At 48.2% G+C, this 25,203-nt stretch overlaps 8 protein-coding genes across 8 annotated transcripts; 4 read left to right on the forward strand and 4 right to left on the reverse strand.

The window, feature by feature from the left end:
- Nucleotides 1-2,417: 2,417 nt before the first annotated feature.
- ASPBRDRAFT_43992 (GNAT family N-acetyltransferase) lies at nt 2,418-3,332 on the reverse strand. The gene is made up of 2 exons (XM_067625104.1): nt 2,870-3,332; nt 2,418-2,790 (listed from the first exon to the last, which is right to left on the reverse strand). Exons 1-2 carry the CDS (start codon nt 3,279-3,281, stop codon nt 2,531-2,533), a joined length of 672 nt encoding a protein of 223 aa, XP_067478329.1. The 5' UTR covers nt 3,282-3,332; the 3' UTR covers nt 2,418-2,530.
- A 2,661-nt stretch (nt 3,333-5,993) lies between these two features.
- Nucleotides 5,994-6,850, forward strand: ASPBRDRAFT_30829 (uncharacterized protein; the record flags this gene model as incomplete). The annotated part of the gene is made up of 3 exons (XM_067622820.1): nt 5,994-6,115; nt 6,186-6,447; nt 6,611-6,850. 3 exons carry the CDS (start codon nt 5,994-5,996, stop codon nt 6,848-6,850), a joined length of 624 nt encoding a protein of 207 aa, XP_067478330.1.
- A 1,107-nt stretch (nt 6,851-7,957) lies between these two features.
- Nucleotides 7,958-9,544, forward strand: ASPBRDRAFT_127337 (FAD-binding oxidoreductase; the record flags this gene model as incomplete). Its single annotated transcript, XM_067617961.1, has 2 exons — nt 7,958-8,405; nt 8,472-9,544. 2 exons carry the CDS (start codon nt 7,958-7,960, stop codon nt 9,542-9,544), a joined length of 1,521 nt encoding a protein of 506 aa, XP_067478331.1.
- Nucleotides 9,545-9,671: 127 nt separating this feature from the next.
- ASPBRDRAFT_43993 (putative tannase) lies at nt 9,672-11,920 on the reverse strand. Its single transcript, XM_067625105.1, has one exon. The coding sequence runs from the start codon at nt 11,658-11,660 to the stop codon at nt 9,936-9,938; it is 1,725 nt and encodes a 574-aa protein (XP_067478332.1). The 5' UTR covers nt 11,661-11,920; the 3' UTR covers nt 9,672-9,935.
- A 2,097-nt stretch (nt 11,921-14,017) lies between these two features.
- ASPBRDRAFT_55733 (ankyrin repeat domain-containing protein) lies at nt 14,018-15,736 on the forward strand (the record flags this gene model as incomplete). The annotated part of the gene is made up of 3 exons (XM_067627436.1): nt 14,018-14,130; nt 14,159-14,820; nt 14,859-15,736. 3 exons carry the CDS (start codon nt 14,018-14,020, stop codon nt 15,734-15,736), a joined length of 1,653 nt encoding a protein of 550 aa, XP_067478333.1.
- Nucleotides 15,737-16,463: 727 nt separating this feature from the next.
- On the reverse strand, nt 16,464-17,234 carry ASPBRDRAFT_154052 (uncharacterized protein; the record flags this gene model as incomplete). The annotated part of the gene is made up of 2 exons (XM_067619374.1): nt 16,464-16,878; nt 16,946-17,234. 2 exons carry the CDS (start codon nt 17,232-17,234, stop codon nt 16,580-16,582), a joined length of 588 nt encoding a protein of 195 aa, XP_067478334.1. The 3' UTR covers nt 16,464-16,579.
- Nucleotides 17,235-19,221: 1,987 nt separating this feature from the next.
- Nucleotides 19,222-22,419, forward strand: ASPBRDRAFT_154054 (uncharacterized protein; the record flags this gene model as incomplete). The annotated part of the gene is made up of 1 exon (XM_067619375.1): nt 19,222-22,419. One exon carries the CDS (start codon nt 19,222-19,224, stop codon nt 22,276-22,278), a length of 3,057 nt encoding a protein of 1,018 aa, XP_067478335.1. The 3' UTR covers nt 22,279-22,419.
- Nucleotides 22,420-22,960: 541 nt separating this feature from the next.
- On the reverse strand, nt 22,961-25,196 carry ASPBRDRAFT_126850 (aromatic amino acid ammonia-lyase; the record flags this gene model as incomplete). Its single annotated transcript, XM_067617908.1, has 3 exons — nt 22,961-24,825; nt 24,888-24,994; nt 25,057-25,196. The coding sequence occupies 3 exons, from the start codon at nt 25,194-25,196 to the stop codon at nt 22,961-22,963; spliced, it is 2,112 nt and encodes a 703-aa protein (XP_067478336.1).
- Between the last annotated feature and the right edge of the window lie 7 nt (nt 25,197-25,203).

Below are 25,203 nucleotides of genomic sequence, written 5' to 3' on the forward strand. Positions count from 1 at the left end.
TGCATTAGGTTCTCCGGCATTACCTGGTTTCTCCAAGAAAATCTCTGTCCGTAATATGATGCCACGCCGGTTCCGAGGCTGTCGAGCATTCCTGATTTCAACATGTGGTAGGACCACATGATCCCGAAAGATCCATCTCGCTTCCAAGATCATCTCTAATAGGTTGATTTAAGAGCATCCAAAACTTTTGATGAGTCCGTTATCTGAGGAATTGCATCTGAATTTTAGATGGGCAAAAGGTGACCACGACACCAGTAGTTTAGCATTAATTAGAATTTAGTAAGATCTCTCCAATTCAAGTTAGTCTACTTACCACAGCATTTGGCTCATTGTAGGTGGCCATGTTGCCTCTCATCCCAGAGGCCGTGAAGAATGCAAATTGCTAGAAGACAAGTGCCCAGTGCGGTATCGTAGTTGTTGAAGATAAGCCGTCCATTCATCCCCAGGTGCCATTATATGTGTCCCTGTAGATACAGTACCAGCTATGGTTATTATTACGTTCTTTCTGGATAAATTCCGAAATATTATAGATAGGCTCTTTTTCAGTGTTTCATCTCGCCATTGGTTGTCGTGTTGAAACGTGTGCGTGGTGCAATATTGTGCGAATCCATTGGATCTTGTGGATTGAGATCGTATAGGTATGTCTGAAGGCTCCATGATATACCCCTCTTTGCATCCGAAATGTATGCTGAGCTCCTGCAATTTCAGGGTCACGAAGCACTCGGGCTACTAATCATTATCGTCCACGATTGCCTGTACTCATTTGTTGTTCAAGTTAATCGAAGATCTGAATAGATGGACATATCTGGCATGGTTCGCCAAGTGTTGTGGAAAACGGATATTGCCGTGAAAAGCAGATGTGTGTGATTTTCGTATATAGAGCTCAGCCCATGCTCATATTCAAAATGGCAGGGCTTACCTTGCTCGGGTGTATGCTTTGTATATGCGAAGAAAATCCTTACGCTATGGAAATTGGAGCCTGATTCTGCTCTAAATCGCCGTCGAATGTTCTGTTTTCCTTTGGCTTTCTCGTATATGCAGGGTATATGGTAGGCACAACTCATCCTAGAGACTCGAGTTTCTCGGCGTATTTATAGACCATATGGCTATAGATATAGAGAACCTGCCTGTAGCATGGACACAAGAGGATCACTGTAGACACCGTTCACCATCCATTCCACAAGAGAGCGAGATCATGTGCACCACCTGGACGTGGCTGTGTCAAAAGCCCTTTGGTACCCCGCTCTAGGGATAGGTCTCTGCACAACATCCAAGTTTGACACTGTAGTACATATTCCTATGTACATTATATCGCCTTACCACACTTAGAGGGCTTTTGTATATAGCGAATGTCAGTAGAGGCTTTCTGGAACCACAGCATTGAGGCGAGGCACTTGTAGGGATGAGGCAAAACTGTCCATTTATTAGCCCATGCAAGCCCAAAATTCCTGAATACCGATGAGGGGGGAAACAGGGGCGCTAGGCACAGAACAGGCCAGACCGGGGTAGGGGGGATGACAGACGCCTGTCTGGGTGGAGCAAGGTGATAGTGGTGATGGAGGTGGTGACAATAGTGAGGACTGTATCTGTATGATATATTCCCTAGTACGGGATTGAATAGGACTGGCTAGGACGCTTCCTGTATGTAGACTTCACACATTTCTCCAGTGTTCTCATCTTGATAGCATATACTGTCAAGCCGAGATAACCCTTGCAGCAAGATGAAGTCTAATATGGGAAAGAGCTTTGAATACCCGAAATGGTCGATATCTCAACTGTTAGAAGAAGGGGTGGCAATCATCAATGATTCAATCCATTTAACAGCCAAACGGCAAGTGGTGGGATTCGTCGCATACTACGAAGCCGAAGCAGCTGCTTTAGATCGTATTTCTTTGCCAGCCGGCGTTCTATATTGATGCTATATCCAGAAGAATCCATGAGACACTAACGATGCGGTTCCCACGGCTCAAGGCAAGGCCATTATATGAGGGACGCTCGACTAGGAAAGGAACCCTTCCAGTATACCGGAAATTTAGCATATTGATGGGCTATATAAGATATTTTGTTGATGAATAAGAAAGAGAAAGAGGAGAGACGCGAGAAGCAATATAAATAGTGGAGGACTAGAGACGGTAATTGTTCAAGTGTCAGTGAAGGCCAATAGGCAAGCACTAATTGAAGCTGTTTTCCATGTGAATATAGCATTCACAGCTAGAATCTGGAGGTTATGAAGTGGGAATCAACTAGAGACTTGGCTATGTAGTTTATCGTCAGCAGCTATGACTTGTAGGCCCGCAGAGTTGTAGTCCGCCATATGGCTTTCGATAGCGCCCATTCAAATATCCGGCCTTTGAGTAAATCTATGTGGAAGCAGAAGATGTAGTTATACTGATTTTGTTTCGTATTGTATCTGATCGTCGGGCTATCGCAAGGTTGTCGTAAATACGGCGGCCCTAGCATATCAGGCTTAAACTCACTGCATCTTCTCTTATAATCACTACCAGATCAATAAAAGCTTCAACATAACATCTCATGCAGCAACCGGAACCCTCCTATCTCTCCGCATAACCACCCACTCCTGTGACCCGGTGCCCCCATACACCGTGAAATCCAACCTCGCCACCTGCACGTCCCGCCACCCATGCTTCCAATAAAGCGGATATCCATCCTGCGTGGCCTCCAGATAAACTCTAGCATTTCTCGCATCAGCACGCTCCATGCCCCACTGGAGCAAGGCGGTTCCAACACCCTTGCCTTGAGCTTCGGGCAACGTGGCGAGGAATTCCAGCACTATGTAGTCAGCACACATACAGCATGTTTTCCAAAGAATACCAAGCCTATATCTGGTATAAAGCGGGAATAAACATACTGATATCCCCCTCCTCAAAATGCGCTCGTTGCAGATCGGCCAGAAGGACCTTGAACGCTTGATAGATCTCCATATTCATACCCTCCGGGAACGCCTTCCCATCATCATGAGCTGATAGTGCTTCTACGCCCTCGGAGGACAACTCAACAATGCTCTTCTCATCCTCTTTCGGAAACATCCATCGAGAGTACCCAATAATCTTGCCCGAGTCGTCATCCACCGCGACTAGGACATGTACTTGCGGTGATCGGAGCTTGTCTAGACAACGAGCTGTCTTGAGTGGCAGGGTTCCCGGCACGTCGATATTCGGGAAGAGCGCGGACCAGAATGCCTGGTGTCTGAAGCTGACTACGTTGATGTTGGCAAGTTGGGGAGCGTCTTGCTCGGTGGCGTAGCGGATAGTGAAGGGCATTTTGGGGTGGTTTTATGTGGTTTTGATGATTATTTTCGAGGGGCATTTCTGGGCCGGATGGGAAATGAGGCTACTTATATTACCAGGGACTGTCTTGCTTACATTCGGATGGTGGAGCTCAGGTGGGATGCCGACGTGAGTCAGTGTGGGTGCGCATTGCAGTCTCTGTGGCTGATTATTGGTGAGATTTTGGAGATAATGCCGTCAGGCGAGCCGGGGAGAAGCGCGGAGGCGGAGCCAAAAGGTGACGATTGGAAGTCGGGAACCAAGTCAGGCATGGCTTGTGGGGCTGGTGTTCAGGCCCCAGCTTATTATTTGTTGACAATGCCGAATTTTGGCGGTTATCCGGTGGCTAGATCGTCGAAAGTAGACTCATTGTATAATTATGCATCTATCTTCTCTGTTCTTTCGTGATGCTGTCAATAATAACGCCATCAAGTTCAAATCTTATAAAGCCCTAACTGGGTATCATTGTCTCATGTGGTTGACCATGATTTACCATTTTAATCTCAGTATTTATCACCACCATGCCATATCCAGTAATGCTGGACATCGATCAGTCTTTTGGCTGAGATATGTCGACTTCTCCGGGAAGAGCTGTTTCCCTTGAGGAACATTCTTGGTAGTGATTACATCTTGATAGGGAATAGAAAGCAATATACTAGGAAGAGAGGCAACGAAAATATCGATTGACTGGCTATATCAAAGAGAGCAGATGACCCCCGGGTAGAGACCTCTTATCAACCACAGAAACATACCATGAGATAAGTACATTCCGGGCTCTACTTGCGCTACCAATTCGCAGTTCTCTGCTTGCAATGGCATACCAGTCAGCTCATTGCAGGAATGTAGGGTGAATAGTTTCCTCTCGGCTTCACAGAGGTGGTGGCTTAGGTGAACAAGACAGTATACAAGGGAATTGCTGCCTTTCACTGAAGGCCCTCTCAATGGCTATATAAATGGGGCTAGATCTCCATCATCTTTACATATCTCCACTTCTTCTCTAATAGCATCTATTTTGACATCGGCTTCTCTGCCTACGTGCAATACATGGTGCCCACTATTGAATGAAAATTGTTGGACCATGCTTGCAAGTCGGCGCAGACTGGCAATGGTATTGCATATATAGATATACCCCGCCACTAGAGGATAATCTTCTCTACTTGTACCTCAGTCAGGATAATCAATCGCATCAACATCAAGGCGTCAGTCGTTAACTTCAAGATTAATGAACGAACCAAATAACACTAATACGACCCACCATCCTGTGGACGCATAAAACCCGCTATGGACACTGCAATAATATCCGGCGACTCCTAAGAAACTGCTGCACAAAAAGTGCCTATCCTCAGTAGCTACAGCTATCTTATGTTGAATTCATCCGGGACAGAAAATGCATCATTCACTCGTTCTATGCCCACATACAACAACAGACGCAAAAGCTGCGTCAAAACATGGCTTCGCGGCACGCTTCGTCCAACATCATGACGCATCTATTGTATCCTTCCAAACAGCATTATGCAGTAGAGAGGGAAGCATACATTGGACCTGTTCGAAATGCAATAGAGTGCCCTATGGCTTAGAAGAATCCAGAGTCCTTGCTACTCGAGTATATCTCGATGATTGCATCTCAGGAACGGACTCAATGTTTAGTGGAGGTATCGCCACGAATCATCCTCTCTACGCTGCTGAAGAGGCGTATCAGGAATCAATTGACATGACGCTGATTTAGGGCTCAGCAAGAAGAGCGTATCCAAGAACTAATTTTGTCATGCATGTGAGCTAGATATTGGATTCGAGGGGACCTCTAAGGCCGTGTTCTTTGATTAAAGCTTAATGCTCTATAACCCTACCTCCTGTCAGCTGCTGGCACATATTGCTGGCTTCGTCAAATTTCTACCTTCGGCTCGCCGCAGCGCCGATTTAAACTATCTCTGCCATGATTATATCTTAATTTGGAACCTTTGACCTCGTTACGGCACAGATGCCGAGGGATAACCTTCCATTCCCACAGCGGCGCCCAGCATGTCCAACCAGAGATGCATTACATCAGCAATATCATGTTGGAACAACAGATGCAGATATCATCCAACTATCCACAGATATAAAACGCCTTGAGGACAGGATATTCGACGAACTGGCCATCAACAGAGTTGCATAGCTGTCACACACCACTTCCTCTCCTCATCCACCATGCAGCTCGCTACTTTTATGATACTGCCACTGACCCGATTCTAGTCTGCTCGATCCTGGCCCGAAGGAAAGGCCAGACAGATAAGTGGGTTAACTCTGCACGCAAAATACGCCACTTCATGGACAAGAAGAACTATGGTCAAAGGAGATCATAGATTCCCGATTACTGCAGATGCTGAGAACGAGAATTGCACACCAGATTATAGAAATCCAGTCACTACTTCTCTACCCCTACCAGAGTCAACGTGATAAGCAATGTCTGCGCCCTCTTCTGCTTTCCGGTTTTCATGAGATCCTGAACCTCCATAGGCTTCCTGCCAATCAACTACACCAAGTAACATCTCCAACGCCTCTTCTCTTGGGGTTCTATGAGACTTGAAGAAGGAGATAGGGTACTTAGTCTTTGGCATCTAAGATACGCCGTGTGGGGACTCAGGCCGTGCCCGATATCCTCTACCACAGTGTTGTGAATCTTCAGCGAGAAATCTCCTTCCCGGCTAGTTGCTTGATCAAGAAGGCATGCATTCAAACAATGAAGAATCCCCTCAACGTCCCGTGTATCGAGATAGGCCCACTAAAGTGACTACCCAGAGAGATACAATCTCCGAACCGCTACCTATGTTTTCCAAGCAAAAGACGATGTAAGTAGAGCAAATATTCATATCACCGCACATTCTCTAACCCGAAAAAGGTTCTTCTGTCAAACCCTAGTTTACTCATGTGGTTGCACCACCCACGGCCCATTCAAACAATGCCCACCGAGACTCCTCAGGGAAGACTCGAAGTTTACAAGATCGTGCTGAGCACAACGAGCCTATATGGGCAATCATTGCCCAAGACAGGCGTTCGGATCATGCAACCTATGAAGCATGGCGGCCTGCCGAATACAAAAGCAAGGTCTGCTGTTATTCCTCTTACATTTGTACTTGTCCCATCTTCGGTGTTACATCAGGACTGGGTCAACTCCATTAGGGTGGGTAGATGAAGACCGACTTATTGGCCAAATACATTCTGATGGACCATACAATAAGAATATTATGGTCGATAGTCAGAATTTGGCTGAGTTGGTTGTTGCAAGTCATATTGATGCTGGGTAAAGTGCATGGTCCGATGTACTACTACTACTTTGACTTGAGCTAAAGTACCACGTGCTCGCCCGCGAAGTACAGCAGCCTCATATACTCGCGATGCTCGCCGAGATATCTCTCACTGCCATACGAGCTCACAAGAATGATCCCATTAGAATTACCACCGTGTGCCATGCGATGACACAAGCTCGGGCTTCCTTAACCATCGCTGAAGATGACGCTGGCGGCGAGCGAGGCGAGCGAGCCGGCCCGTCGACCACTGCCGGCCCGTCAACTACTGGAAACTAAACGAATGCTGCGTGTCAGTCACATCACGTCTTACTCACCCTTACCCGAGTAATTCTAATGATTTTTTTGATTTTTTTTTTTTTTTTGTGTTGTATCTCTTGTTTATTACATTGTTATGTTTCTTGCTTATTACTTTGTGAAGTTCGCCCTACCTATATTACCTTGCTTAGCTAGGCGTCGGGATGACGCCATGTTTGGATGGGTATATTATAGTGTTTGCTCCTTCCCCTACAGGATAAACTAAGCCACTTTGAATGGGTGTAGGTGCTCCTGATCCTTTCTCTTGTTGAATTCAACTCTGTACTTAAGGAATAAGATGACCAAGAATGACCATTGAACTCGTTTCTCTTCATTTACTTCATTTATTCATTTGTTAGCTTATACAATCGAACGCCGCGTCCGCTACAGTAGGACTCAGCATAAAGCGATAATCCGATCGCTGGGTTTGTTACTCGCTTACGTGCTATCATCCATATTCATATTCGAGGTATGGTTGCTGCTGCGCCTTCCTGCTCTATCTAGCTGCATAAGGTATGTGCTCAATCTGGCAGCAAAGCGCACAATGAACTATAAGGGCCGGCAAGACCCGTTGGGCTTTGCAGGGCATGGCGAGACGGAAACTAGCGTACGAATTCAGAGGTGTCAAAGGGATATATATTATAATGCCCCAGAGTACTGCCCACATTATAAATATTCGAGTCATAGGATATAGTCATGTCTTTTATTATGGGTTGTACGCAGTTCTTGATAAAATGCCTTTGTTTGTGATCGGGCCGTTCCCGAAATATTAAGAATTAGTGAGCGACACGTAGAAAACAGTATATACTTCAAGTCATACAGACTATATGATCAATATCTAGTTGCTTATACGTAGTCAAGATCCAAGGACCAGCGGGGACATTCCCCTAATGTACGGCTTCTCCCACCCATTACAGACTCATGAACGCCCCTAAAATCAACAACACAATATATATCCAGCCACAATCCCCTCCAGTTCCAAGCAATCAATGTTACACTGCAGCAAAAAGATGCATTAGCCCAATCACACCTGACTTCCCTGTCCAACATCCCTGTCATCCTAATCTAATTAACCTAACTAAAAACAAAATGACAGTGTTCCTCCTACGATCAGCCCTCAAGGCAATATTCCCCGAAGAATGCGTCATCACCCCAGGCCAACCAGCCTACAAGATCCACAACAACTCCTACAGCTCCGCCACCGAAAGCGACTTCGAGCCAGCGTGCATCTTCCGTCCGCGAGGCACTGATGATGTGTCGCGCTTCATGAGCATCGTCAAGCCATTCACCGATCGCGAGGAGATCAGATTCGCTATCCGAAGTGGAGGACAACAGACAACACATGCATGTGCGAATCTCGACAACGGGATCACGGTTGATCTGAATCTCCTCCGGGGGGTAAAGCTTCATGAGGGGATTGTAAGTATTGGGGCTGGGGAGCGATGGGGACGTGTATATGAGGTCTTAGCGAACCATGGGTTGGCAGTCACAGGGCCGCTTTCGACAGAGAGTGGGATTGGGGGTGTTGTGTTAGGTGGTATGTTTCCCTCCCTCCCTCCTTTACTTTCACAAATAATGATAACAAATGACTAACTCTGATTAGGTGGAATATCCCTCTTCTCCTTCCGAGAAGGCTTCGTCTGTGACAACGTCCTCAACTTCGAAGTCGTGCTCGCAAACGGGGAAATTGTCAATGCCAACGCGACCACTAATTCCGATCTCTGGATGGCTCTGCGCGGCGGAGGCAACAACTTCGGAATCGTCACTCGCTACGATATGCGGACGTTCTCTCAGGGCTCCATATTCGGAGGGAGCGTCTGGTATGAGTGCTGCGGATTCCCGACGCAGATCGAGAAGCTCGTGGACACGCTGCAGAGGTCGCAGTATATGAGCGATATGTATCTGCGAACGACCATGGTGTATCAGCGAAAATGGGGCTATTTGTGTGAGAATAAGCTGTATTATACGCGTGATGGGGCGGTTCCCAAAGCCATGCAACCTTTCCTGGATATGGCGTACGAGGTGAAGAAGTATCGGCACGTATGCATGATGTCGGTTCGGGACGCCGTGGGATCGGCGCAGCAGGGTCGTCGGCGTCGGGATCCTGGTGTGGAGATGGAGGACCAGAAGCAGAAGAGGTGTGCGTGTATGAACACGACGGTGAAGGCGGATACGGGGACACTGTTGAGAGCGTTTTCGGAGTTCTTTGCGGTGGTGGATCCGGTGCGGTTTGCACAGGGGCTGCGGATATCGATGTCGTTTCAGCCGTATCCGGTGTCGTTGATGAGGAAATCGAAGGAGTTAGGAGGGAATCTGCTGGGGTTGCATCGGAGGGATGGGCCGTTGGTAGGGATATTGTTGTTGGCGTATTGGGATAATGAGGAGGAAGATGCAGTGGTATTGGAATCGATGACGTTGATACTGGGGAGGATTGAGGATGAGGCTGTTCGGCGCGGCACGGGGTCTCGCTTTAAACTCATGAACTATTCGTCTGATTTTCAAGATCCAATTGGGTCGTATGGGCCTCGGACTAAGCAGTGGCTGCAGCAGGTTAGTCGGAAGTATGATCCCAGTGGAACGTTTCAGAAGGCCGTACCTGGGGGATTCAAGTTGATGGATCATCATTGGGGTGGTGGTGAGCCGTATTTTCAGTTGCCTTTTCTTGCACAACAATGATGGTGTATGCATTCCTTTCCTTCATTGGTATTTGAGAGCGTTATTATATATGCATTTCTTTACTCTTGGACAGAGTTTTTATGACTGTGATCGGTTCGCTATGGATATAGGAATTTGAATGGGAATGATAGTCACCTTGAATGCGCCCCGAGGATTTGTGTATCTTTCCGTAGGTAGCCCCCACTCAGTATCACCAGAAAGCTATTTGCTATGTGGATTGTGGCATGTCTGCTTAAAATACCCCAAATTTGAATAAGAAGGAAAGTAAGAGAGTCAATATCCAAGTCACTCGGATGTGTATGCGGGAAACGAATTATTGACTTCACTATGTCCGGTTATTGACCAAACGATCATATGTACAATCAAGCTTGCGCTTCTCGAATATCATCCCCTAGTACACAGGCATAGGAACCGCATCCAGGTCATAATGCCAGCTGTCGATCGAGCGCTGGTTATACACGCACTCCATGGTGGTGCCGTTGTTGGTCCACAAAGGACGCAGTGGCCAAGCGCAAAGCTGTTGGTTCTGTCCTTCATTCTCTCCCTGGAGGACTGTCGCATTGAGCGTGGTAGGTACCACGCCATTCTCTACCCAGTCGATCATCACGGCCATGTTGGTCTGTGGGAAAGGACCATTAGGCATAGCAGCGTTGGTCGCACAATGGCCCGCTCCTGGGACAGTGTACAGACGGTACCACTCGTTGAGCGCCTCAGCACTGGTGTTGTAGTCTTGATTGGGATACATAATGCTGCGTACAGACTCCCAATAGCGAATGGATGAGGCGGTGGGAATGCTGAAGTCAGCATCACCATGGTAATGGATGACTTTACCCCCAGCGTTGTGGAAGGGGGTGAGGTCTGGCCAGGTGGTCTGCAAAGTGCTGTAGTATTCCTGCAAGCCCGAGATCATCCAGTCCTTGAGGGTATCGTAGGTGACCCCATCCAGGCTGTCTAGTGTAGTGCCGTTCTTGTCGACCAAGAGAGCAATGTATTCGCCCCCGAGCTGATCGATATCCAAGCCCCATTGACCTGTTGTGGAGTTATACTGCGTCTCAGCATCATCGAAGGCGGCTGTGGGCTGGTACGAAAAGTAGACTCGGCGGCCCTGGGAGTCATGCAGCCCGTTGATAATAGTTTTCGCGACTTCGATACCCTTGGCGGAGACCGTGCCATTTTGTGCAGGGGCGCCCATGGATGCAGCGCACGAGTAGGGCTTCCCCTCAATGGTACTAATGTCGAAGTCGAGCAGGCAGAGATCAGTCCGTGCAACCACCCAATCTGTCTTTCCGTCCATGGCATCACAGGCAGCGATGGTCTCGTTGACAATCTTGTCTAGCTCACAGGGAGGTGGGTAGTAATCCAGTGTCTTCTCGACGATGTTGGAATAGAGATGCTGCGTCTGTTGGAAAGACCAGCGGAATGCTGGAGCGCCTATGATGGCCCCATCCCATTCATCGCCGAAGCGCTGCACTTGACTCCAGCCTTCGCGGCCTCCTTCGGAGCAACCCTGATAATATGCATACAGTTTATCGCTGTCGCTCATTCCGTAAACATTGCGGGTGAGGGCTTTTCCGATCAAGCTAAGCTCCCGATGCGCCTTGTATGCAAACATGTAAAGCGTCTCGTAGTCCAGAGTGCCATTGGCCAACAGCATAGCCGTGTCCGCATTGTTTGAAAATCCCCCAAACCCGCCATCCGTCATACCTGACGCGGCACCGTACATGACACCACCCGGCAACGATTGGTCTCCAGAATTGATGGCGTATCCTCCTCCGCCGGTGGAGAGCCAGCGGTTTTGGAAATCTGTGGGTGCAGGAAGCCAGATTTCCAAAAGGACTTGGTCGCCTTCAATGCCATCGTGGGAGTAGGCAAATGTGACGTTGCAATAATTGATTGTGGCACTGGGGTAGAACTCGCTGGAGACACTGCTGTTCGTTACGACTTCTGTCGTCACAGAGTCTGAGTCAATTGTTATGCCTTGAATGAACTCAGACGCTGGTAGAGCTGCTTTGACGATGGAATCAGTGCAAAGCTCTGCCAACGTGGAGGGAGTTGCAGCTCTTGCCAATGCCGCAAAGCCTGTGGTGGCTATGGGAGCCCAGGCGAGTGAGCGCATTCTGTCAACAGTAGCCGAATCTGCCAGCGAGGAGTTCAAAGAAAATGAGAATTCAGTCTGTCTGCTCGATCACAGAAGCACACATGCATCCCCTATTTATACCGCAGATCCCAGTACCCAATGAGTCGGGCAGTCTTCCTACCGCAAGTGTCACAAACAGAACGTCATCATCGGCCAGCCGGATGTATCGCTGAATTGATTGGGTTTGTGGGGAAATATGGGGATCGTCTTCCATGATACCGCTTGTAGTTCTGTGGCTCGACTAGTCCTCTGAATGCCGATGCCCGGCAAGCTCGATCCCCGCACATTTGGACACTGCTGCGGGGGCTTGTCGGAGTATATGTCCATAACGGGGGTTCATGACCGAGCAGGAGATATCCCCTGCTGGTTGTCGATATTGCGACCGCCCCATGATCTCTTGCAACAAATTTTCGTCGACCATAAATTCGGTACTGGTATTTGTTGCGTTAGACTCGACGCGCAGCTTTTGAAGGGTAGACACATTGGATAGATCGACTCGTATGCGAGGTGACTAAATGAACCACCATCGGCTTTGAAAAGCGATGATCATAAACGTACGAGCGAAATCGGCCGAACAAGCTTTCTGAATAGCTTTGTTTGAGGTACACCAAGGTGCAAGCTGACCAACCATGATAGCGTGTGCTATTACCCGTCCATGTCCCCGTTCTCAAATGGAGCGAAGCTTCGGGGGAAGCTCAACCATTGGCGCAGAGACTGGTTTTCAAGGACTGCGCAGTGAGGTTTGTGGAAGCTCCCCACACCCGAAATTAAGGGCCGGGGTCATAGCACCTATCGTGTCCGGGCAACTTCCGTTTTCGCAAGACTGGGAATAGTTGTCTCTAACAGCTTAGATTATCAGATTATTAGCTCGGACAATCATATCGCATAACTGATCCCCAGCTTTTCAAACGTGCTTTTGCGGAGTTGGGGAGTTTGTGGGGAAGGGCGGGGGAAGTTGCTGGGCTTGGACCCAGGCGGATAAGAGGTCTTCCGGAGAGAAGCTCCGAGGCCTCAACAATATGCTGTACTTGGTCTGAGCCCAGTAGCTATCCTCCATGATGAGGGATATTCTGGGATCGATTGCATGGCGTGGCGCGTCTCCACTGTCATTGTCCATCAATCTATTATCTCGTATAGACTCCACTTCCGAAACCACAATCTAGAATAAGGGAATGTGACTGACCATTAGTGGAAGTCACAAGTAGCCTCCTGTTCTCAAGTGGTTAGTTGCAACGCCTGACGTACAGCTATCCATGTCTCCGGGTCATCCGACCCCTGAGTATTCTATTCCCTCATACTGGACCGTCTTTGGTCCACAATGACGAAGAATTGACCACGGCTGGATTGATCATGTCTCTTATCATTGTCTTCCAAGACCTTTAGAGTCGTCAGGTATTTGCCTCCGTTGCAATCATTTAGAAATCCTGCGAAATGTAGGCTTCCTGGTGATTATCTCGAGTCGTTGCAACTTATCCCATACACGAGCAATATGAGGAAGCACGATGATGGAGAAATGCTTCTTCCTAATAAGCTGTGTTTTCTTCTTCATGTTATTTTCATTGGCAAACCACCCGTCACTTTATAGACCCTTTTGTCGGAGTTTGCTTGGTTCTAGTTGTCGCATAAGTCCCAGCATTTGTTTCCGAAATTAAGGCATCAAGGTTTAGTGTGAATGAGTAATCCGCATATGCTAGGCGTAGAGATCTTGAATTCGAGTTATTACGCATAGATCCGAGATGACTCGATGCACTTAATGTCGCGGTGTTATCGCAGTTCGCATGAGCGTCACTCGGTGAGTTGATGCATTATCCTGGTTGCACGGTAAATCTAAGCAATTCGGTAAAGGATTGGCAAAATAAACACGACAGAGATGCACTAAACCCTATCACTTACCTTAATTGCAGCATCAACATGGTTTGAATTAGCCTTCTTCTTGATGAAGACAGGACATGTTTATCAGTGGGACTCGAGCCGACTATCAAAGGGGAGAGATTCGGCACCATTTTGACTTGTGGACAAAGGAAGGAGACTGAATCTCCACGACTACTTTGTCTGGTTCAGGTACTGTACGGCAAGATAGTATCGTACAGCATCACGCAGGCATGATGTAGTCTTGTCTCTCGTCACAGAACGAACACTATTTCCCCGCTCTGGTCTCCCAGAACGTTGGGACACAAGCTCTCCGTAATATCTCTCAAAAGCTCAGAGTTACCTTCTCTCAAACCTCGCTGTTCCTCCTTCCCGAACAATACTTCAGCCAGTACGCATTCGAGCCAGCAGGCCTTTTGCTCAACACCTTCGCCTGCCGTACACCACGGTCCTTTCATACTCTCAGAATGAAGAAAGCAGTTTCTGAAGCGGATGTTATCTGGCAGAATTCGAGCTGCTTCTGCGTACGATGCCCATTCTGCGAAGGGGTTCATCGCCATGGCATAAACTGGAAGGCAGGGTCATTCGAGAATAGCTCCTTGCGATAGAAGTGCGACTTACCTTTGCTGCTTCCCCATAATTGACCAAGATGAGGTCATGTATGGAATGGACAAGAAGCGTGGTCGATACGTCAATATCTGTATATCGACCAGTAGCGATACTGAGAACGATAATGATGGCGATGTTGATCAGTTGGCGACTGATCTAGCTGAGAGTACTGCCATCACAGCAGTTGGAAAAGAAACATGCTTAGACATTATGGAAGATGCAATAGAAGTCGTTACGGTTAATTTCGGAGACGGCATCGAGCCATTCGAACAGAAAACGATCGTCCATGCAATTGGCGACTGTATCGCAGGGAACACTGGAGCACTGCGGATATATTTGGAGACGTCGAGTGAGGCTCAGCTGTTTGTTCGAGGACGGTTCCCTTTTAATGGTGAAACAACCCTTATCTGTGCAGCATCTAGACATACCCCGGAGATGCTGTCACTTCTCATTGAATACGGGGCTGATGTGGATGCTGTTGACATCCGCGGGAGGAGCGCTCTCATGGAGGCAGCACTGTTTGGGCAGGTTGAGAATATAAAAGTTCTGCTAAAATGCGGTGCTGACACCAAAATCCGGGATGTCAATACTCGACAGGCAGTTTGTTTTGCTCAGGATCATCAGGAAGTTCGAGAGGAAAGGTACGATCGTACTGATGTTCGTTATGAGGACACTGAAAAATCGACCCTTGACCGCCAGGAATACGCCTCCTTTGCAGAGAGACCCAAGATCTAGACACCACTTTTGGGAAACCACCTACACTATCGTTGTCCCGGTCCTGTCGTTCCACATCTTCCAGTATGGGAAACTCTGTGATACACGACCCAATCGAAGAGCATCCAATAACCAGAAGTGAAAAAACAGTAGCACGACTAGAACGAGGCGGTGGTTTCCCGTCTGTTATTACTACGAGCGTATGGTCACAGGATCCTGTACAATTCCTCACAGTTGAAAGTCGTCAGTGGACGGATTATGTCTTTTACATTGCGGAAACTGTGGGCCATCATTTGCCTTCCCATCTCAATGATCAGGGCAAACAAGGTCAATACAATGCTTGCCACGCAGAAAAGCAGTTGATAGCATATTTCATCGATTGCCATGTTTTCCTTCCACGCGATCGCCTCTCCGGCTTAAATCTGAAGGAGGAGATTAAAATGGCAGAGGATGAGCTAGAGAAGATCTATTCACACACTGAAATAGGACGCGAAATGACGCACCTCTGGAGGAAGAAGAACGATTTGAATGGTGACTTCTTGTCTAAAGTGCTCTTCCGCAATTATGATGAGGCCCTGAATCTAATATCGAAACTCGGGGCTGTTGAGGAGACACTAAACTGCCTGCTTTCTAGTCCGCGTGCGCAATCATTACAAGAGCTTGAATGCCGACTGAAGATGCTGCGTAGGCAACGAGACAGACTTAACGACATAACCAATATGGTTGAGGCACCGCCGTCACTAGCATCATTATCCGAGGCGGCCATATTGCTCAGTTCGGCTCCTTGTGATGACTGCAGAGCGTTCACGGATAAAGTGAACAAGCACTTTGGATTATCCATACAACTATTTGCAGCAGTTTGACCTTCGTGACCTCTCAGTTGGTGCACTGCAGCTTTATGTACTAGAATGACAGCAAGCAGTCTTTGAACTACACCCGAGTCCCTAATACTATGATGTTGGCATTTCCATATCTATCCTTAGCATGATAGTACACAGAAAAGCATAAGCGTATATCACGTCTAATCATCGGAGACGATGTACTCATCAAGTAGCATATCCCAGAACAACACAAAATCCAGGGCGAGATGCACCTCAAGATATATAGTATGGTTCTTCTTAATAGATAACCCGATTCTGCCGCGTTAATAAAGCGGTCAAAAAGTATACAGATTGCTGACTCATTTTTTCGGAGCTGTTCAAAATTATATCCGCTTATATCCGCTTATATCCGTACTTTTTTCAACGAGGTCGACTAGGTTCTGCCGCTTCTGGCGGTCAATAGGGCGGTCGAATCCAGCAGTACTAAGTTGTATGGGTCGAAGGGATCGTCTGATTCGAAGGTCGACTATTTCGGGACTATCGGTGAACATCAGCTGGGCACAAGTGGGGCAAACCGATAGTGCTCCTCCCCGCCTAGACATGCATCCCTCCAACATGCTTTCATTCTAGTCTAGTTCCCCGCCAAGGTCAACTATACTCCGATGTTCCAAGGGATCTGTTCAGCTTGGCTGCCGCTGTGGCCTACGTGTTATGTTTTGCACTCGATATGTGGGAGATACATTTGGTAAGTTTTCAAAGGAGGGGTGATGGGAATAGGATATCATTTATATAGTCCACCTCGATGAAGCGGGCATTTCAGGCTAAGTTCCTGACTGTTCTAACATATACAAAAGTAAACTTAATCGAAAATCAAGATGAAAGCGATCAGGCAACCTGTTGTTTCTCCACCCATTTCGCGATCGCCTTCTCCCACCGGACCACGCGAGCGCCGCGTGTCGAGAGGCGAAGCTCGACTTCACGCTCTATTTCCTGGGCGGTCTTTCCATCGGCGTCGTAGGTAGAATGTGCGCCTGCCAACACCGTTACGTGGAAACCAGCTGCCAGTGCCCCCGTACATGTTGCTTCAACACAGGCATCGCTCTGTATACCGAATGCGACGATCTCGGTGACGTTGGCATCGCGCAGCCTCTGTGCGAGGTCGCGATTGGATTTGAATGTGTCACCTGTAGATGGTAACGGGAAATAGTGAGTCAGGCGTTCAATTCTTATGGAGCAGGTGGAGGACTGTACGTGTATTCTTCGCTACCAGAATTTCACCCTCTACTTCCGCGCGAGGGTGAAAGACGAGCTCCCAGGGCTCGGTCCCCTTTACCAGAGCTCCATCATTTGGAGTCTCTTCGTGCTGAACGAAAACAATCAGTGGATCACTGCTGTTGCCATTGGAGTCCTTGATGGACCGGGCTGTCTGTAGGATTTCTTCAGAGGCTTTAATGACACGATCTGCCTGAGGCACGCGAGTTTCGGGATCAACGGCGAGATGTTTCTGGATATCGATAACGAATATGGCACTTCGAGGCATTTTTCGACGGGTAGATAAGTTGTTTTCTTGGGAAAGTGACGGTGAAAAGCGACTTGGAGATGACAGGGACTGGACAAATCAATTGAAAGTTGTAGGTTGAAGGATGTAACGAAGGAAAACAAAATCCCCGGAATGGTTTTATTGCTCTCCGGAGCCCCAGCACGTGTTGGGCTGACTGGCAACTGACCCCTCCTTTATCTGATTTGGGAAACGGCGGGGCATCAAACTGCTAGTGCGGAGTGGCGGGAATCATGTCCGCCAGCCGTCAGCTAGAAGGTACCTGGAAGTACCTAGTACCGGCTCATTCGTAACTAGCGGGTGAAGTAATGTTCTTGGTACTTCGTAGTTACCTCTCAATGAGCTTGGCCGTAAGGATCGCCCGTCACGAGGTAAGAAATCCTGCCAGATCATCCTGACTTCTCTATTACTCCTGATGGCGTAACGTCATTAATGAACATGTTCCCACGTCTTTTACAGCTCAAAGGATTTGAGGAGAGATACACACACTGTATCCGTGCCAAGAATCTCTGGTGGCCTCAGGCCTGCGCTCGAGGTCAAACACTTCTATATAGAGCGTTTATGTGCATGAAGCCTGGCCGATGTGGCTTCAGCACTCCGGAAGAGCGATTGGGTCTTTGCGTCCTTCTCGGCATTATGTAGAAGTCTCGAATACCGTCCCACCTTCTTCTCATAAGCAGACTACAGGAAGTATATTAAGGACTGTAATCTAGAAGCTAGGAAGTGATGTAATTAGATAGCATCTTCTAGAAAAATCAAGGAAGAAGAGGAAAAGGAAAGGCAACGTAGACCATAAGATTGCGTCAACAATATCAACCTAAGTGGTGGCCTGCACAAGGGATGATTGGTAGCGTAGGATATCCGTCCGTTGGGGCTCATCTTAAAGGATGATCCTCACAGGTTTGCTGCAAGCTGGACCAAAATGATAGGTGCCACTTGGTAGTGGTGCATTCGGCTCTACCAGCAGATGTTGCATCAGTGTCCTCGCACTACCTAGAGACAAATAGATATATTCCAAGACATGAGTGGATGGCAAACTTCAGCGGCCCACTGATAGAGCAGAAAAGCTTTTCGGACCCTCCGAGTTAATTGCTGTGCCTTCGCTTGCCATAATATGATCCCATTATCCCTATGAAAGCCCGAGCGCCGCAGTGATTATGGTGGACATGCAGAATGATGTCGTCTTCGATATTGCCACTCAAAGTCTCATCCTCGGGATGCCCGAAGTCAGCATTGACTGCACTGTAAATCATTTCCCTTCAGAATACCTTATTAGCCATGATCTGTGAATGAACTAACTTTATAGAACGTCAGTAAATCTCCAATAAAGATCAGTCGAAGTAGAATTTCGATCTTATTATATAATTATGACCCAAGTCCACATTTTGTAGTAAATTAGGACCTTGATTCTTCACCCTACTTTACGAGAACGATCTGCAGATGAACTCTAGTAATTCCATGAAAGTCAGTCAGACTGTCCACTCGACTATTGATTTTGACATCTCACAGTATTATACCATTGCGATCATAGCGCATGGCCTCTCGATATGTCATCGGTCTTCGATCTCCTTTACAAGCAAGGATCTGCGAATGAACTCAGTGATTGTTAAGATCATCGCTGAACCGTTCAAATCATCCCATCAAGTATACGCCTAGCTGTATTGCATAATCATGACCATAGAGCACCGTCTCACGTTTACAGGCTTCGTGGGCAGCTTGCATTGTATCAATGTTAGCACAAACAAGAGACAACTTGCTCGAAAACCTGATCAGAAGTTGCAGGGTCCTGTTTATGAAGACAGAGAAAAATCTAAATGTTTAGCGGAAGCCTAGTCAATAAGCTATAAAGCAATCCTCTCTCTGTCTTTTCTTTGGCCATCGGCACTTTTGTTTTCGATATCACTGTGAAAAGTTATCAAATATCGTCAGCTCCCTATATTCAATCTTGCTACTAGCTTATATTTTAAAAATGGAAGCAATCCTTGTTCAGAAGGCTAATGCGGCCCCCGATGCCGTAGCGGTTGTGGATGGTGACCGCATCGTTAGCTATCGGGAATTGATTGCACTCGCCGACAGGATTGCTGATCTACTAGACCAACAGTCTTTGGAGCCTGGCAGTCCGGTGTGCATTCTCGCCGATGCTGGATTACATCAGGTTCTGGCTCAGGTTGCAGTTCTTCGCGCAGGAGGAAGCTGTGTCCCCATCGACCCAGCTGCGCCTGAGGATCGCCTCAACTTGATCCTGGACGACTTGAAGACCAGGCACCTCATTGCTGATAAAGGAAACATTGATCGTATGCGACAACCGGGTGCCATCCTCATCGAGTTAGTGCTCGAAGAAAAGATTGGCTTGGACATAAAAGCTGAGATCACCGTTCGCACAAGCCGTCCAGGGTCTCATCGCAGCCATATCATGTTCACTTCTGGCTCCACTGGCCGACCTAAGCCAATTCAGGTCCTCAGCAGCAGTATTCTTCATGCTCTTGATAACTTCCCCTTTGGACCACTGCAGACCTCAGATCGAATGACGGCCCTCATTACCCCCGGGTTCGACCTGTCTATCTGCGAGATGTGGCTAGCACTACTCGCCGGCGCGACTATCGTTCGAGTGCCCGACCTTGTGCGTGCTGATCCACCATCTCTGCAAGATTTCGTGCGTGAGCACAATATCACCACCATGATTGTCCCGACAGCCCTATTTCATGTTGTTGCGCTAACTGCGCCCTCCACGTTCGGTGGACTACGCCATGTCGTGATCGGGGGCGAAGCGGTCAGCTCCAGTGCCCTGCGTAAGGTACTTGAGACCGCACCTCCAGAGAATCTATGGAACGGCTACGGGCCTGCAGAGACGACCATGTTCGCAACGGTGGGCCGGTTGGATGAAGAAGAGGCTCGTCGCTCACATGTAAGCATTGGACAGCCCATTGGAGATACCAAGATCTATCTCCTTGATGAGGATCTCAAGCCTATTATCGAGCCAGGACACACTGGAGAAATTTGCATTGCGGGACCTCAGTTGTCACCAGGATACCTGAACCGGACTGAAGAAAACGAAAAACATTTCATCTCCATTCGTCCAAATGCTTTTGGTGATTCTAATGAACCTATCCGAGTCTATAGAACCGGCGACCTTGCTCGGTGGAGAGACGAGAATGGGATTCTTGAATTCATCGGCCGTGCCGATGACCAAGTCAAGATTTCGGGGTACCGGGTTGAGCTTGGGGATATTTCATGCTGCGTTGAAGAACACCAAGAGGTTCACGCGTGCGTTGCGAAATATATTCCTGAAGAAAGCAGTGCGGGATATATTGAAGCCTACGTGGTCCCGTCTAACTGGGATAACCAAGTCAGTTCTGACGAGCTGATCGATTGGGTGAAAAAGAGGCTACCTTCATACATGGTACCGAACATGGTATACATGAAGCGCAGCTTTCCTTTAGCTCATACTGGAAAAGTTGATAAAAAGGCTCTTCAGCCAGACAATGATGCAGAACAACCATGCCACCGAGAGGAGACAAGCCATCCGCAGAACAATACAACCGAGACCGCAACGATGGTTGATGGTCAAGGAACGGAAGACATTGTCCAATGGCTTTTATCTACACTCCAGGGCTATCTCCCAAATTCGGAGATCAATCCGAGTGATGACTTTTTCTCCCGTGGATTGACCTCTCTCCAGGCCGCTCGACTCGTTGGACAGATAAAGCGGAACCACAAAAGGAGCATCACCCTCGCCCAGCTCCACCAGAATCCAACGCCGGAAAAACTTGCAAAATTCATGGCTAGCTCTAATAGTGACAACACACAGTTCAACTTAGAGCGTTGTGTGGAGGACTCCAAAGACCTGGATTCTGACCTTCTTCCTCCTGATTGGCAGGCCAAAGACGAAGGTCGCGTATTCCTCACTGGTGCCACAGGCTTCCTTGGTGCACATATACTTCATCAACTTCTAGCTATGCCATCTGTGCATAAGGTTGCTTGCCTTACACGAGGTCGGAATGCCGTCGATGCCAGCAGTCGGGTCCAGCAGACGCTAGAGAAATACAATCTCTGGGATGGTCGACTGGAGACAACCCAGAAAATCATGGTTCTGCACGGCGATATGGCCGATCCCACACTTGGGCTTGGAGAAAAGCAATTCAAATGGCTCATAAACTGGGCGAGCGTTGTCTTTCACGTTGGTGCACGGGTCAACTGGTGCGAGCCTTACGAGGCGCACCATGTGCCCAATGTTGTGGGTACACGGAACGTCATTCGAGCTGCAATGCTAGGCCGTCGCAAATCTCTGCATTATGTCTCGTCGATTGACGTCTGGACTGTCACCGGATATATTAACAAGGTGGACCGCGTGTATGAGGATGAGTCGCTAGCCCCACACCTCAATGCCCTTCCATATGATACCGGATACGCGGCGAGTCAATTCGTCGCTGAACAAATCGTTCGACGAGCGCGTGCGAGCGGTCTGCCGACTGCCATATACAGACCCGGGTTCATAATCGGCCACAGTAAAAGCGCCCTTGCCAACGAGAAGGACTATTTCTCCCGATTGATCATGGGTAGCATTCAGTGCGGCTACTTTCCTCATCTTCCCGACCAGTTTTTGGATTATGTGACGGTCGACTATGTTGCGGAGGCTATTTTGCACATTGCCTCCAGTCGGGAGAATCTCGGTCGCTCGTATCACATTGTGCCACCGGATAGATCCCTGTCGATTGGTCACGATCAGAAGTATAAGATGCTGCGCGACATTGGATACCCCATGGAGATGATTGATTACCGAGAATGGGTGGAGAAGATCCGTGACTCTCCCGGAAATGCTATGGAGTCCATGATGCCGTTGCTCGATGAAACTGTTTATGAGGGGTTGAGCCGGCTGCAGACAAGCAAAAACACTCCTGTCTATGATCCGACGAACACAGCGCACGCCTTGCGAGACCGACCGGATATTAATTACGTTGCTCTCGACGCACCTTTGCTGAAGAGATTCATTGATAACTGGGTGAAACGCGAAGTTTTCACGTGTTGACCGTCTTTGTAAACATCGTCTTGGTGAGTGACAGGTGCGAAAGTCAGTATTGTGTATGAATAAGGAATACTTGACCGTAACTGTCTACAAATCTGTGTTCAGCTTGTATTTAATACATGTCAAAATGACATGACTGCTGCTGTGAACTTGAGTGCTAGTATGATGTTGTAGTAAAACTATGTGAGGAACAGACTTCGAGGTTAGAAGACAACTAGTACAGATGTAATCAAGATCTAGATACATTGACATAACCTCGTACATAGGATTAGAAGACTTACTTAGTCGTTGATCATGAGCACCTTGGGAATACAGCTTCCTAGCACAGTGGTTTTAACTAGGAGGCCAGCAAGGCACTTGCCACACGTGCAATAGCCACATGACCATCATCCATCGGTTGCCGCTCGATGGAATATTTTTCTCTTTGTACACATGTCCACACATTCAAATCTAATCATCAATATCATCATTATAGCTACTCTATCCATCGCCAAAATGGTTTCACTAGCTCTATAACCCGTTTAATTCTGCTATTATGGTCTACGAGTCTATGTTGGCCAATAATGTGCCCAGGACATCGGTAACCCTCAGGTATGAGTGGAGGTTGGCTTCATCCCTTGACCTTCCCGGAATCGCTGAGCCCAGTGTTATCATCCATAAAATAATGTCTATCGTCGTACAGTGCTCATTGTTGAAATGAATTTAGGATTGTGCCACTCAGCGTACCGTTTCGCAACGCTTCATAGATGATTGAAATCCACCCCCCAACCGTCTTCTTGACTCTACCATTGATCGTCTCTGGCAAGTCACTCTGGCTTGATGAGGGGTGTTCAACAAAGCCTTGGTGAAACGGGATGTGAAGATCATGTCGAATGGCTGTATAGATCTCCTTGGTCCCGATTCCGAGGTAGTCGGCAGTGGGCTGCGAAGTACAGAAATCGGCGAACACCTCTCGGTAAACAGCTTCGAGCTTGAAGACGCTCATCATCTTACACGCATGGATCGCGGTAAACAGGTCGGAGTTCTGCCGATTTTGTGGGGTCAACTGTAACAGAGCCCCGAAAAGTACGGGGACGAACATCTCAGCTACACGCTTGCAGCGATCGCGCAGGTCGAGGCGTGAAGTCGATGGCCAAGAGTTCTGGATCGCCTCGGAAAGATGATCCGCCACCTTATCTATCTCAGACGGCTCAAGCACTTTACCAAATGCTCCGTTTGCGATATCTTTGGCAGCACCATGAAGACTCTGGAAAAAGCGGAGCTGCAGGACGCGCAAGTCGAGGGCTTGGCAGGCGACGTATAGTGCACACGCACCCATCATTGATACAATATCAACCGCCTTCATGGTGTACCGTGCGGATACAAATGCCAGTGAGTTGAGCGCTTGATTTTGCATCTCTGCAGTTTGCACGTGCGTGCTGACTGGGTTTGCGAGATATGCCAACTCAGACATGTAGGCCGCCATATTGATATCTACCCCCTTCATAGTGAAGGAGAGGCTGGGGTCATCGGCGACTAGGTTGGTAGGCAGACCATTGTTCAGAGAGGGGTCAATCATCTCGTTGCACTGAACAAACAACATCTTCCCGAACATTTGCAATGCTAATCGGGTCTTTTCCATCGCAGAAGTAATCGAAGTTGCTTGGAAGTTACCTCCTGTGTAGAAAGTCTTCGAATTTGTATCAATAAGCGGGTTATCCGACGTCGAATTCAGCTCGACTTGGATCTGCCGATCCGCGAGAAGAAGATCCTCCAGTTGAGGGCCGATCCATTGGCTAGCTGTCCGGAGAGAATAACGATCTTGGACAAGCCCCGATCGAGATTCGGTGGTACTACTTCCCCTGGCAAGTAGAGAGCCTTTCAAAAGAGATAAAATGTTTTCCGCAGCTTCAATCTGGCCTTCGTGCGGGCGCACCTGGGCGATAAAAGGATGGAAGCTCTCTGTACTCCCTTGTATAGCCTCTACTGTGAGAGCAGTAATTGCTTGAGCAAGCACCGCCAGTTGATGCGCCTCATAGAGCACCAAACCGGCAAGGGCACCCGAAGCGGCTGTGCCGTTGACCAGACCAAGGCCCTCTTTGGGTCCCAGCGTGACTCCTTTGGCACCAATTGTCTGCAGTGCTTCTTGAGCAGAGACAACTTGATGTTCCGTTCCGTTCTTGACACGAACATAAATCCCAGGACTTCCTTCTATGGCCCCGACAACGTATGCAAGAGGCATGAGATCCCCTGACGCCGAGATGGTTCCCCGGAGAGGAATCACAGGGATGATATCCTCACAGATCAACCGCAAAATTGCGTTAATCGCAGGCAAAGACACAGCTGAATGACCTCGAGCGACTGAATTGCTTCGCACAAGCATGGTCGCCTTGACCCATTCAGAAGGTATGGAGTGGGAGCTCTGTTCATCGGAATTGGGCTGCAAGCCTTTACTGTTGGTATCGGATGCGGTAAGAATGCCGCTCTGGAGTAGCTGAAGAAGAGAGCTCTGCAAAGTGGTCGTCTGGTTCGTTCGTGAATCAGCACTTCCTCCAAATCCGGTATTGACACCTGATAAATGTGTTAGTTAATTGGTTTTTCGACTAACATCTTAGGTGAAAGTCTCGACTCACCGTAGATATGATGCCCATTTTGAATGCATTCGGCTAGCGCTAGCACACTTTCGTTGATAGCATCGATCGTCTCGGGCTTGTCAGTCAGTCGAGGCTGGCAGCCGTACCTATACCAACTGTCAGCTTCATTCATGTGGGTCGACGTCAATTGAGTGGGGTGTTGACTGACTTAGCTACAGCAACAACATCAGCAAGACTAAGACTGTGGCCGTCGATGCTGAGTTCTCCACTCTGGACAACGTGGTTTAGGTCTCTCCAGTGAGCACTTGTGGTCTCTAAATGACCATCGGGGATGTGTTTATCAAGCATGGTGGGT

This window comes from Aspergillus brasiliensis, assembly GCF_001889945.1.
Source record: "Aspergillus brasiliensis CBS 101740 unplaced genomic scaffold ASPBRscaffold_7, whole genome shotgun sequence".
Lineage (NCBI taxonomy): Eukaryota > Fungi > Ascomycota > Eurotiomycetes > Eurotiales > Aspergillaceae > Aspergillus > Aspergillus brasiliensis.